Source organism: Glandiceps talaboti, chromosome 14, assembly GCF_964340395.1.
Source record: "Glandiceps talaboti chromosome 14, keGlaTala1.1, whole genome shotgun sequence".
In the NCBI taxonomy this organism is placed as follows: Eukaryota; Metazoa; Hemichordata; class Enteropneusta; family Spengelidae; genus Glandiceps; species Glandiceps talaboti.
Window position 1 is genome coordinate 19587602 of NC_135562.1, and position 12638 is coordinate 19600239.

Here is a 12638-nt window from a genome sequence, read left to right on the forward strand (position 1 = left end):
GCACACTGTCTTACAGTATCTACATAACCTAGGTCAAGTGATATGGTTTGACAACATAGATGGTCTCAAAGACTACATTTTCATTAATCCTCCAATCTTGATCGACATCTTCAAGATGGTCATACGACACCAACAAGACAAGAACCTTGAAGACAAGCAAAAGAAATGGCGGGAACTGATGGAGTGTAACTTGACCAAAACCAAATTTGAACTTTATCTGAGAAAGTTCAAAGAGGAAGGTTTCATAAACCATAAGTTATTGTACATGCTGTGGAAGAAACTACCAGCTAAAGAGTTTGAAGTGGAATGGTTGGTGAAAATATTGGAGCAGTTTGAACTGTGCTTTACTGGGGACGATACCACAGTGACAAGCTACAAATCATTGAATCCTACCGTTACTGATTTCAAACCCAAAGAAGTCGGACAAAAGGCTGTGATGGGAGACATATCGCAGTCTTCTCCATCAAGTCAACAGATTCCACCATCAGCCAACCCAGTTCAGATGGTGGCGGGAGCCATACCGCGGTCTTCTCCATCAAGTCAACAGATTTCACCATCAGCCAACCCAGTTCTGGAACCCCAGGACACGGTACCTGTGCCAATCAGTTCTGCACCTCATTTCACACCCTACCACCCCCCAGGGATACAATACTACAACCAAGCTGGTAACTATCCAGCAGAAAGCATTCCATCTCAGTCGTACAGATATCCATACCAAGTCATGCCACCAACCTCCGGAATGTTTCCCCAGTACCAATCACCTCAAATGGTTTTACCTCAATCCCAAATGTATAATCCGTACTCCAATGTACCACCTTCTGGGAATGGAATGGGATATACTCCATCAATGGTCCCAGAAAACTACCAGATACAACAAGGACAATATCCCCCACACATGTACCTACCACAACCACAGAATACATGGTACCCACAGCAACAGTCACCATGGGAACCACCACTATCACAACATCAAGGAAGTCCTGAATTTACTCCTCTCCAGACAATTCAAAGTCAAGAAGTATCTAATGGTCATTACCATGGCAACATAGCAATGGCAGAGAACAGTTGTTATGCTCCATCCAAAGACCAGAGTGATATTGATGCTGTTTCCATTGCATCTACTGTAACTGATTCAATGTCTACCCTTTCTGTGGATGAAAGTGATACTGCTTCATTGTCAGAGACACCGATGAAAACAAAACAAGAATCGACTGATTCTGGTGCTAGCATCAAAGATTTAACAACATCTAGAAAGAAGAGAGTTAAACCAGAGAAGAAGTTTTCTCTCTTTCCATGCTACCTTCCTGATGACTATAAACTCCCGGAAACACTCTGGCCGGAAAGAAGATCTGCTAATGAAGAAGAAATTACGGTGAAATTTGAGTTATTTCCAGTCAAGCCACGTGGCTTCTTTGAAAGATTATTGGTTCGTTGTCACTGGAAGGAAGTACATATTCCTTTTTTACAAGTCTATCGTAAAGATGTCATTCTAAGAGAACGAGCTGTTGATGCCCTCATTTCTATCCAGCATGAAAACGATGAAGATTTAATATTGAAAACAAGAAGCATCAAAAGTAAGTTATAATTCAATTGAAAAAGGGGAAGGATACCTTTAAGTTATTAATTCACATTGTTTTAATCAAATCTGTGAGATAAATGTGGCGTATGAGACTAGGCAATTATTAGTCTCATATTGATGTCACTTAATTCTGCCCAAGTAAGGATGTGCAATGCTGTCATTGCCATTGGTGGGATACAATGGAAACTAATGGAGTTCCTAAAAGAGAATAGGTTGAATTATGGTTTAGGACTAATTATCATAGTTACTATTACGCCATGATGGGGGGGGGGGGGGGGGGGGGTCCCTCACAGCATCAATCAACCCCTTTCAGAGCAGACCAGTGAGGAACAGAACAACATAAAGTATCTAAGTTGATAAGAACCTCAGTTTAAAATTTTCCTACCATGACTCAGTTAACATCAGATTCAGTTATAAACTATACCCATGTGTGGTTGACTTTGATTTCAGTTGGAGGGTGTGATTTTACTTCTGCTGAGGGCCTTTCTACAACTTTGCTCCCTTGTTGTATGGATGTAATAGTTTTACAACAATTTAGGGACTAATTATCTACAACTTTTGTCTTGTGTATGTGTGTTCTCTCCCTCTCTCTCTCTCTCTCTCTCTCTCTCTCTCTCTCTCTCTCTCTCTCTCTCTCTCTCTCTCTCTCTCTCTCTCTCTCTCTCTCTCTCTCTCTCTCTCTCTCCATCTTTCATCCACTCATAATGTACACAAAGCATGTCATAAATAATTTAACATACAATCACAATCACAATTGATATTATTTGATATTTTTATATATGTCATATTTTGTCTACCTATGATTCCATCCACAGCCAATGTGAGCAGAGTCAACATGTGGCATTTGATACTGAAAGTGTATGGTTTAATATCTACAGTGTTAGAACTATGGCCGGGTGTTCGTTTTGAGTCCTACACTCTCTGTCCATCATGTCTGGATAGTGGGATCCAACAACCATACCCATTTGAATTCAACTTACCTGGAGCTGACAAATCTGAAACTACTTACAAGTAAGTTCATTTTTTTAATAATTACAAGATATATGACATTTCTCAGTCATACATTTCATTAACTAGATCATAAATTGATAGATTATATTTGAAGGTTATCAAATCATAACTTCTATACAAACTCTACATATATTTTTATGCCCCAGATAGGCTGGTACTTCAGAGTAAAAACTTTTAGAAAAATTATGACCCAATATTTCATGAACAAAAATTGAAGGTAAGGCCTAATGAAAAAAATTGTGTGGTTCTGATTACACACCATTTTAGAATAGGCTGGGTTGGTAGATTTTTTGTTTTATTTTATTATATTTTTTTCATGTGTGAGTGTCTAGTTCAGGTTTTCCATTGTTTTCCAAATGGTCTCCGTGTTGTTTATTTCTTTCTATCAGATGTACAGCCATTACAGATTGGAAGAATAGTTTTAAAGTGTCTTTTTAAGTTGATGTCAGTTTCCACATCCACTGTTTCTCCTGAAACTTCACAATTTTTGCGATGTCATTATTGTTTTCTTGGATATGTAAAAAAAAGTATAGGGTTGGCAGTGAAAAGGTAGGTGGGGGTTGCGTAACCGGAACCAAACAATTATTTGTTTAGGCCTAATTACTGTGCCAATATATCTGACTAAGTTCTGACTTCCCTTGCACATGTGATTTTGTGATTCCAATATACCGTTTGTCATTTGTAGGTATTATAGTGAACCCCAACAATGTAGAGGTCAAGGTTACTGTGGTAGGAAAATAGAATTTGGATTGGTCCAACCCATCAGTAAAGGTTAGTAAATAAACACAATTTCTATTCAAATGCCAAATTTTATTAAAGGGACACAAGCTGAGGTCATACGTTTTGGGGCATAATTTTTGCTGCATATTTAAAAGACTGCTGCAGTATTGTACATGAAGAATACTTAACCATCACTTGTAATTGACTGAACTCAAACCTGGTATCAAGATATAATTTATAAAACTATCTGGTGATGTAATTTATTAGTGACGTATAAAAAATGTAAAGGAACTCACTACTAATTACAATCAACTGTTCTAACAATGCTAGAATACAATCGTAATGCTAGAACACAATCGTAATACTAGAACTCAATCGTAATGCTAGAACACAGTCGTAATTCTTAGAACACAATCGTAAGGCTAGTTAAGAACACAATCGTAATGCTAGAACACACTCGTAATTCTTAGAACACAATCGTAATGCTAGAATACAATCGTAATTCTTAGAACACAATCGTAATGCTAGAACACACTCGTAATTCTTAGAACACAATCGTAAGGCTAGTTAAGAACACAATCGTAATGCTAGAACACAATCATAATTTTTAGAACACAATCGTAAGGCTAGAACACAATCGTAATTCTTAGAACACAATCGTAAGGCTAGAATACAATCGTAATGCTAGAACACAATCGTAATGCTAGAACACAATCGTAAGGCTAGAATACAATCGTAATGCTAGAACACAATCGTAAGGCTAGAACACAATCGTAATGCTAGAACACAATCGTAATGCTATCATAGAAGACATGCATTGATATTAACATTGTATTAGAATAGTTCAAAGGATATTTTACATATTTTAATATATTCACATCGAGTAAAATGTTTTTAAACTCGGCTATTGTCACTCTAAGTTGCTATATAACTTAAGATAGTCTAGCATAAGAATTCAGTATGCTATGTCATTGGATACATTACACAATACTATGAGTATTACTACACAAATATGTTTACCATAACTGTTCAGGGTGTACAATTTTACAAATAAGTCATATTAATTCTAACAAAACTTTCAAACAAATTTCTTGTTGCTATTTAATAGTGCAGCTTTAATTGTGTTAACCTTTGACCTCACACTTTTAACTTTTTCTTTGACTTGCTTTATTCTCAGATGAAACTGACAGTCGTGGTGAAATTCCAATCCAGAACTATTACAACTTCCAACATTGCCATGGGCTTATGTTTCAATGCAAAGACAGCACACAGAATATATCTATTCCTAAAACACCTTAGCAAGTATATAGGCACACTTTGATGATGTAATGATACTAAGGCCAATCAGCAAGGACATTGCTGATGTAATGATAGGCCAATCAGCAAGGACATTGCTGATGTAATGATAGGCCAATCAGCAAGGACATTGCTGATGTACAATGTAATGATAGGCCAATCAGCAAGGACATTGATAATGTAATGATAGGCCAATCAGCAAGGACATTGCTGATGTAAAGATAGGCCAATCAGTAAGGACATTGATGATGTAATGATAGGCCAATCAGCAAGGACATTGATAATGTAATGATAGGCCAATCAGCAAGGACATTGATGATGTAATGATAGGCCAATCAGCAAGAACATTGATGATGTAATGATAGGCCAATCAGCAAGGACATTGCTCATGCAGGTAATAATAGGCCAATCAATGAGGACATTGATTATTTAAAATGTTATATAATATATTATATTATATCATGCTACTATGCGCCATTCTGATTGGATAATAACTGTGGTAAAATCCCATTTTACCACGGCTGGCAGTGGTAAAATGGGCCCCTAAACTAGCATATGAATAGTACTCACAAAAATGAAGCTAGTGTTCGTTCTTATACCAATAATTTAACACTTCCTCAGAGTAAAGGTATGTCAGGTATCCTGTACAATAGTTTGGGTTACAGTAGTCCAAATAATTCTACTGATGACCTTGCGATCGAAAGTAACGATCGATCAGTGGCTTCAACATCACTGGCCATGGCTGATAAGGACATTAAGGTACAAGTTCTCCCATGCAACGAGCCGTCAGCGCCCTGCTCTCGTTGAATCAAGCAACACCAATTTAACTTTTAACCATCAGTCAAGTGCGTCAGGATTATTTCAAAACTGTACATTTTCAGGTTCAGTCAATGTTCAATTTGTTAACCATTAAATTAAAGTAGACTGTACGTGTAACGTCGCGTCTCTGATTTACTGTCTCGAGCTTTCTCCGTTTCAACGCCGCGCCGAGACATCTATTTTTAGCAGTGTACAAGATTCACGGTATTGTTCTTATGTAAATATCCAAACAAAATTGTTACTTTCTTTGACCCCTTGTATGGAAAGCCACAACTGACTTAAGTGTGCAATTACTATTATTGTATGTGCAAATACTATGTTATTATGTGCATTCAATAGTTTATTATGTGCTTACTTTAAGTTATTATGTGCATACTGTATTATTCTATGTACAGTTACTATTATTGTATGTGCAAACACTATGTTATTATGTGCATTAAATAGTTTATTATGTACAGTTACTATTATTGTATGTGCAAACACTATGTTAGTATGTGCATTTAATAGTTTATTATGTACAGTTACTATTATTGTATGTGCAAACACTATGTTAGTTTGTGCATTTAATAGTTTATTATGTACAGTTACTATTATTGTATGTGCAAACACTATGTTATTATGTGCATTGAATAGTTTATGTACAGTTACTATTATTATATGTGCTAACACTATGTTATTGTGCATTAAATAGTTTATTATGTACTAACCTTAAGTTATTATGTGCATACTGTATTATTCAATGTACAGTTACTATTATTGTATATGCTAACGCTATGTTATTATGTGCATTAAATAGTTTATTATGCACTAACCTTAAGTTATTATGTGCATACTGTATTATTAAATGTACAGTTACTATTATTGTATGTGCAAACGGTATGTTATTATGTGCATTAAATAGTTTATTATTCACTGTTACTACTATTGTATGTGCTAACACTATGTTATTATGTGCATTAAATAGTTTATTATGTACCAACCTTAGGTTATTATGTGCATACTGTGTTATTCAATGTACAGTTACTATCATTGTATGTGCTAACATTATGTTATTATGTGCATTAAATAGTTTATTATGTACTAACCCTAAGTTATTATGTGCATACTGTATTATTCAACGTACAGTTACTATTATTCTATGTGCTAACGCTATGTTATAACGTTAACTCGCGATAGTATATTATGGACAGACTTTAGGACATTATGTGCATACTCAACATAGTACTATCATTGTTCTGTATGGAGGATTTTGAGAAAAAAAAATTGTTTCCAGGTGAACCAGAAAAAATTTTTTTTTGATCCTGTAATGGCTTGAGAAAAAAAATTGTCATAACAGACAGAAGTGAAAAAAAAAATTGTCACAATGCACCAGAAATGAGCAAATTTGGAAACCTTATTCTCATGTATTCTTTGGCGGCGCCGCAAATGTTTTTAATACAAGTATAAATTCCTGTTTTTTTCCAGCACTTATCATTAAAACATGCACTATATAGCTCTGCTTTAAACCCAAGTGCACACAAAGTTTTCCTTTCCTTTTCTGACCCAAGAAAACATATTTCAGGATTTTTGTTGCAATATCTCAATGACACAGTCAATATCTGAAGGGGACTATTTGGTTTCTGTAAATTAAGACAATTTAAAAAACAAGACAGGAGTCACTAAACTAGTGTTAAAATCTAGTGTTTTTCTTTCAATATAAATCTCTTATAAAGATGTCCAAATAAATTTTTCTCAAGTTGACAATGAAAATTGAGGAACAACAAATATAACGAAATACAAAAAATAATATCTTCCCTGAGAACTTACAGGAATTGACTGATTCATAGAAAAGCAGGTTTAGTACTGATCATAGTTGATTTTGGAACTGTTCTATAATTTAAAGTTGTAATTTAACGTAGACAGACGTCTTTCATACTAACTGCTAATTCTTCTACTTGCACAGAACAAGTTATTTAGAGGTACAGTTGTGAACCATTGTGACGTGGTATAAGTATGAAAAACGCATTCAAACTTAATGATTAATTAAAAAAAAAATTGCACTGCTACTCCATTTGAAAAAAATTGATGCAGGACTGACAGTAGAAAAAAAAATTGCTGTCACTCTGACTGGGAAAAAAATTTGCTCCCATACCTACTTCCTCCATACCCCCCCCCCCCCCAGAAATCAAACGGTTCTCCCTTTAGTTACGGTAGATCTCGATCTAGACGTCACTAGACGATCTAGTTGCCGCACGAGTAAGACCCTCTGCCATGGCGCCAGCTCCCAGGCGCTAGGCCCGGCCCGCCCCAAAGCTTCCCGGCACCGACTTCTTAAATCAAGTCGGTCACCCAATCTTCTGACACCAAAACTTATTAAATTTTCCTCAGTCATGTCGAGCACATGAGAGAAAGTGACTCCCTCTGTCAAGAAACGTGCTGTGAAAGCTGACAGACCTAAATCTGACAGAACAGACTCCATGACAGACGACGACGGGACGTGCTCACAAAAGGATAACACAACAGCAACTCGAGTCTGCGCGTGCGTGTTTGAATCCGAGAAAGTGGGCCCTCTAGCGGGGGATCTTAACGAAACCCCTTAATAAACTACTGTATGCACATAACGACGTAGTGTTACCGCATATAATAATAGTAACTGTACATATAATAATACAGTATGCACATAATAACTTAAGATTTGCACATAATAAAATATTTAATGCACATAATAACATAGTGTTAGCGCATATAATAATAGTAACTGTACATATAATAATACGGTATGCACATAATAAATTAATATTTGCACATAATAAAATATTTAATGCACATAATAACATAGTGTTAGCGCATATAATAATAGTAACTGTACATATAATAATACGGTATGCACATAATAAATTAATATTTGCACATAATAAAATATTTAATGCACATAATAACATAGTGTTAGCGCATATAATAATAGTAACTGTACATATAATAATACGGTATGCACATAATAAATTAATATTTGCACATAATAAAATATTTAATGCACATAATAACATAGTGTTAGCGCATATAATAATAATAACTGTACATATAATAATACGGTATGCACATAATAACTTAAGATTTGCACATAATAAAATATTTAATGCACATAATAACATAGTGTTAGCGCATATAATAATAGTAACTGTACATATAATAATACAGTATGCACATAATAACTTAAGATTTGCACATAATAAAATATTTAATGCACATAATAACATAGTGTTAGCGCATATAATAATAGTAACTGTACATATAATAATACAGTATGCACATAATAAATTAATATTTGCACATAATAAAATATTTAATGCACATAATAACATAGTGTTAGCGCATATAATAATAGTAACTGTACATATAATAATACGGTATGCACATAATAAATTAATATTTGCACATAATAAAATATTTAATGCACATAATAACATAGTGTTAGCGCATATAATAATAGTAACTGTACATATAATAATACGGTATGCACATAATAAATTAATATTTGCACATAATAAAATATTTAATGCACATAATAACATAGTGTTAGCGCATATAATAATAATAACTGTACATATAATAATACGGTATGCACATAATAACTTAATATTTGCACATAATAAAATATTTAATGCACATAATAACATAGTGTTAGCGCATATAATAATAGTAACTGTACATATAATAATACAGTATGCACATAATAACTTAAGATTTGCACATAATAAAATATTTAATGCACATAATAACATAGTGTTAGCGCATATAATAATAGTAACTGTACATAGAATAATACAGTATGCACATAATAACGTAAGGTAAGTACATAATAAACTATTGAATGCACATAATAACATAGTATTTGCACACACAATAATAGTAATTGCACACTTAAGTCAGCTGTGGCTTTCCATACCTTGCCCCGTTTTCTTCGTTGCTAGTTTTCAACGCGTTTTCGTTATGCATTATATGATGTAAATAAAGTAATTTATCAATGTAATGCTATGTAGTGTATGGTTTGTGTTCATGCAGTGTGTGTGTTTGGGCGACATGAACGTATCCACTCATCAAAATATGCTCGTTCCCGACGATCTATTACCGACGATCTTTTTCTGTACGTGCGAATTCGCCTTTTCAGGCATATAAATAACCACAGAATCACATTTAGAAGAAATAGACACATATTTTGATATAATATAATAGCAATAACCCCCTCCGAAGGCGGGTATACACTCGAATTTGGTACAATTCGCTCCATATAGCACTCGCCATTCGGCTCGTGCTATATGTCGCGAATTGTACCAAAATCTCGTGTATACCCGCCTTCGGCGGGGGTTATTGCTTAAATAATATCATATATAAGGCAATCAACATGGACCAATGGTGATGTAATGATAAGCTATTCAGTGTGCTTTGCAGAAAAATAGGCCAATCAGAATAGACCTTGCTGATTTGGTGAGAATTTAACCAATCAAACCTTTCAAGAGTAACTATGCACATCAAACAAAACCAATCAAAAGGAACCTTGCTCGAGTGATGATCAGCCAATAGGATTGAACCTCGCTAGTGTAATAATATTAATTAGTGTAAAAGTAAATATTTAAACACAGTAGTAGTGATAGCCTTAGAAGTTACCACTTTGGTGCATTTAGTTTTGACAAGGTGGGAGAGACACAAACTAAAACTATTGTGAAATGTAGTAAGTCACATAGTTAGATATTATTACCAATATTTTTCTTTGTTCAGCCAAGGAAAAAATGAGTGACCTAAGGGGCCTTGTCACTAAGAGTCCCTAGATTAGTAGTCACAGACAACATCCTTAGGTCACAAGTATTTTCTGGCTGAAAGAAGAAAAATATTGGAAGAATAACATAATATACCATCGCCAGTAATACCAAAGAAAAATTGTTGTGACATAGATGTGCATTGTCATGACATAGAACAACCAGAGTATATATTCCATATTTTTTGTTCAACTTAGCACCTGCATGGTATAAAGGTGAAAGTCCAATTGTAGGTTAATACCTGCAGGTTTCAGCAGAATTCCAAATCCTCTTCAGAAACCTTCAGATATTTGTGGAATATTCATGATATGCATAACACTGTTAACAAATCAGCTGGTCATCTCGTCATGGATACTCATTACAGGTTAATTTATTACCTGTTTGAAGGTGTTTTCACAATCCTGAAGGTAAACCTACATTTTGAACTGGCCTTTGACTCTATAGATGCATGTAGTGATGTCTTAATGATGCCAATTAATGTACTAATTCAAGGTGCATAGCATAAACACTGCAAGTGTACACAACTAGGTCTTGTCAAAGACTGAACTATTAATTCTACTGTAATCATATCAACATTCACTGATATAGATTAGTTTCAACAATTTATCACAATAATATGTGCAAGTGTGGTGTACTCAGTATTTACACTCTCCTTGCAATGCTCTCTACAGTCGTACTTTGATGAGCATACATGTAGTGAGCGAAAGTGCATAAGAAAATACTATAAGCACAAGTACAATTACCCCCTAGTGTACTCAGGTATACTCATATTAGAACTTACACAGCATGGGGTACGTTCTGGTATTATTACAAATTTTTATCCAAAACAGCAAATTTCTGTAAAATTCATAATACTGTGCGATCACTGGATTTCATGTGTGCAAGGAACAATCTTGCCATCATTTGTATATCATTTGCATAATATTTGCATGTAGTTATGCAATGTTTTCAGTATTGTACTGCAGTGCAAATACCACTAATACACAAACTGCAATCACAGGTGCATATCTAGTAATAATTTTAGTTTGTGTCTGTGTTAACTTGTCGAAAGTGATCTCACCAGAGTAACAAACCAGTATCAGTAAACTTTATAATGTGTACAAAAGAGCTAACTAAAGGCAGAAGGATATTTACCTTGTCAATTCACTTTGTGTGTAAAAACCTGAATATTAAAACAAGATATATAAAATGTGATGGTTTCATTTACTTTCACCACAGACAAGGACACTGGGAGAGAGTCTGTTGCTGATCTGTTTCTTCCTTATCTGTGCTTTCACATATCAGCTAGTACAGCGTAGCCATCCATCTGAACTAAGGTGGAATTGATGTATGAGACTTTAATACAAGACAACTTCTGTAAACTGTATTGTCTACAGCTTGTATTGATATTGCCATTGTAATTATAATACACGTAATGGATGATACTTAGTGAGTCTCATACATGGTTACCACCATGGCTACATGTGCAGGATAGAATCAAATTTAAGCTTTTATTTATCACTTACAAATCTCTAAATAAACTATCTCCAACCAACATATCTGACTAAATTCACATGAAGGCAACTCCCAGGATACTCCAATCATCTGCCAAATGTTTATTGCATGAACCCAAGTACAAACTGTTGTTGTATAGTGGCGGGTGTACATTCTCACATGCTGCACCCCATCTATGGAATGCACTGCCATTTGAAATACGACAAAAACCAACAGCTAAAGAAGTTAGAGACATATCTATTGCTGTACAGCACCTCAGAACGCTACATCTTGGTGGAAACTGGCACTTTATAAATTCACTGATTGATTGGTTGGTTGGTTGGTTGGTTAGTTAATTGATTGATTGATTGATTGATTGATTGATTGAGTGATACATCACTTCCACAAAAGCTTTGATTAATGCCAACACCATACTAACTCATATTATCTCATTACAATATCCATATTTTTATAACACGACCTAAATAGAATACACAATGTATTCTTCCCCTTTCAAAGGTAAGAATTTGTACCAATGGATGTCAAAGTGATGTCACTTATTAATACTGATAGTACCAGATATAGTAGCTATAAAATACATGATATTTACCATTTCTGTTATTCTTTCAATTGGTCGGCAATATTGTCACTAGTTGTCAGAAATTCTATGAAAGCTGAAATCATCTGTACTCTAGTACACAATATTTATGAATTAAAGTTGATAGTATGGACTAATATTTCACAAAACCCTTTAAAGCCTGATACCCTATATATAGGGTGTAATTACACAAAGTTACAGAAACCAAGTCATTAAAGCCCGATACCCTATATATAGGGTGTAATTACATAGAGTTACAGAAACCAAGTCATTGAAGGGTTAAATTTGAATATTATTTGTCAGCTATAAGTCTAGAAACTATACATGTGGGCTCATTTCTACACACTCT

At 34.6% G+C, this 12638-nt stretch overlaps 1 protein-coding gene across 1 annotated transcript; it reads left to right on the plus strand.

Moving 5' to 3' along the window:
• Window positions 1-429: 429 nt before the first annotated feature.
• Window positions 430-5697, plus strand: LOC144445713 (uncharacterized). The gene is made up of 4 exons (XM_078135356.1): window positions 430-1574; window positions 2395-2590; window positions 3276-3361; window positions 4488-5697. The coding sequence occupies exons 1-4, from the start codon at window positions 437-439 to the stop codon at window positions 4607-4609; spliced, it is 1542 nt and encodes a 513-aa protein (XP_077991482.1). The 5' UTR covers window positions 430-436; the 3' UTR covers window positions 4610-5697.
• The last annotated feature ends 6941 nt before the right edge of the window (window positions 5698-12638 follow it).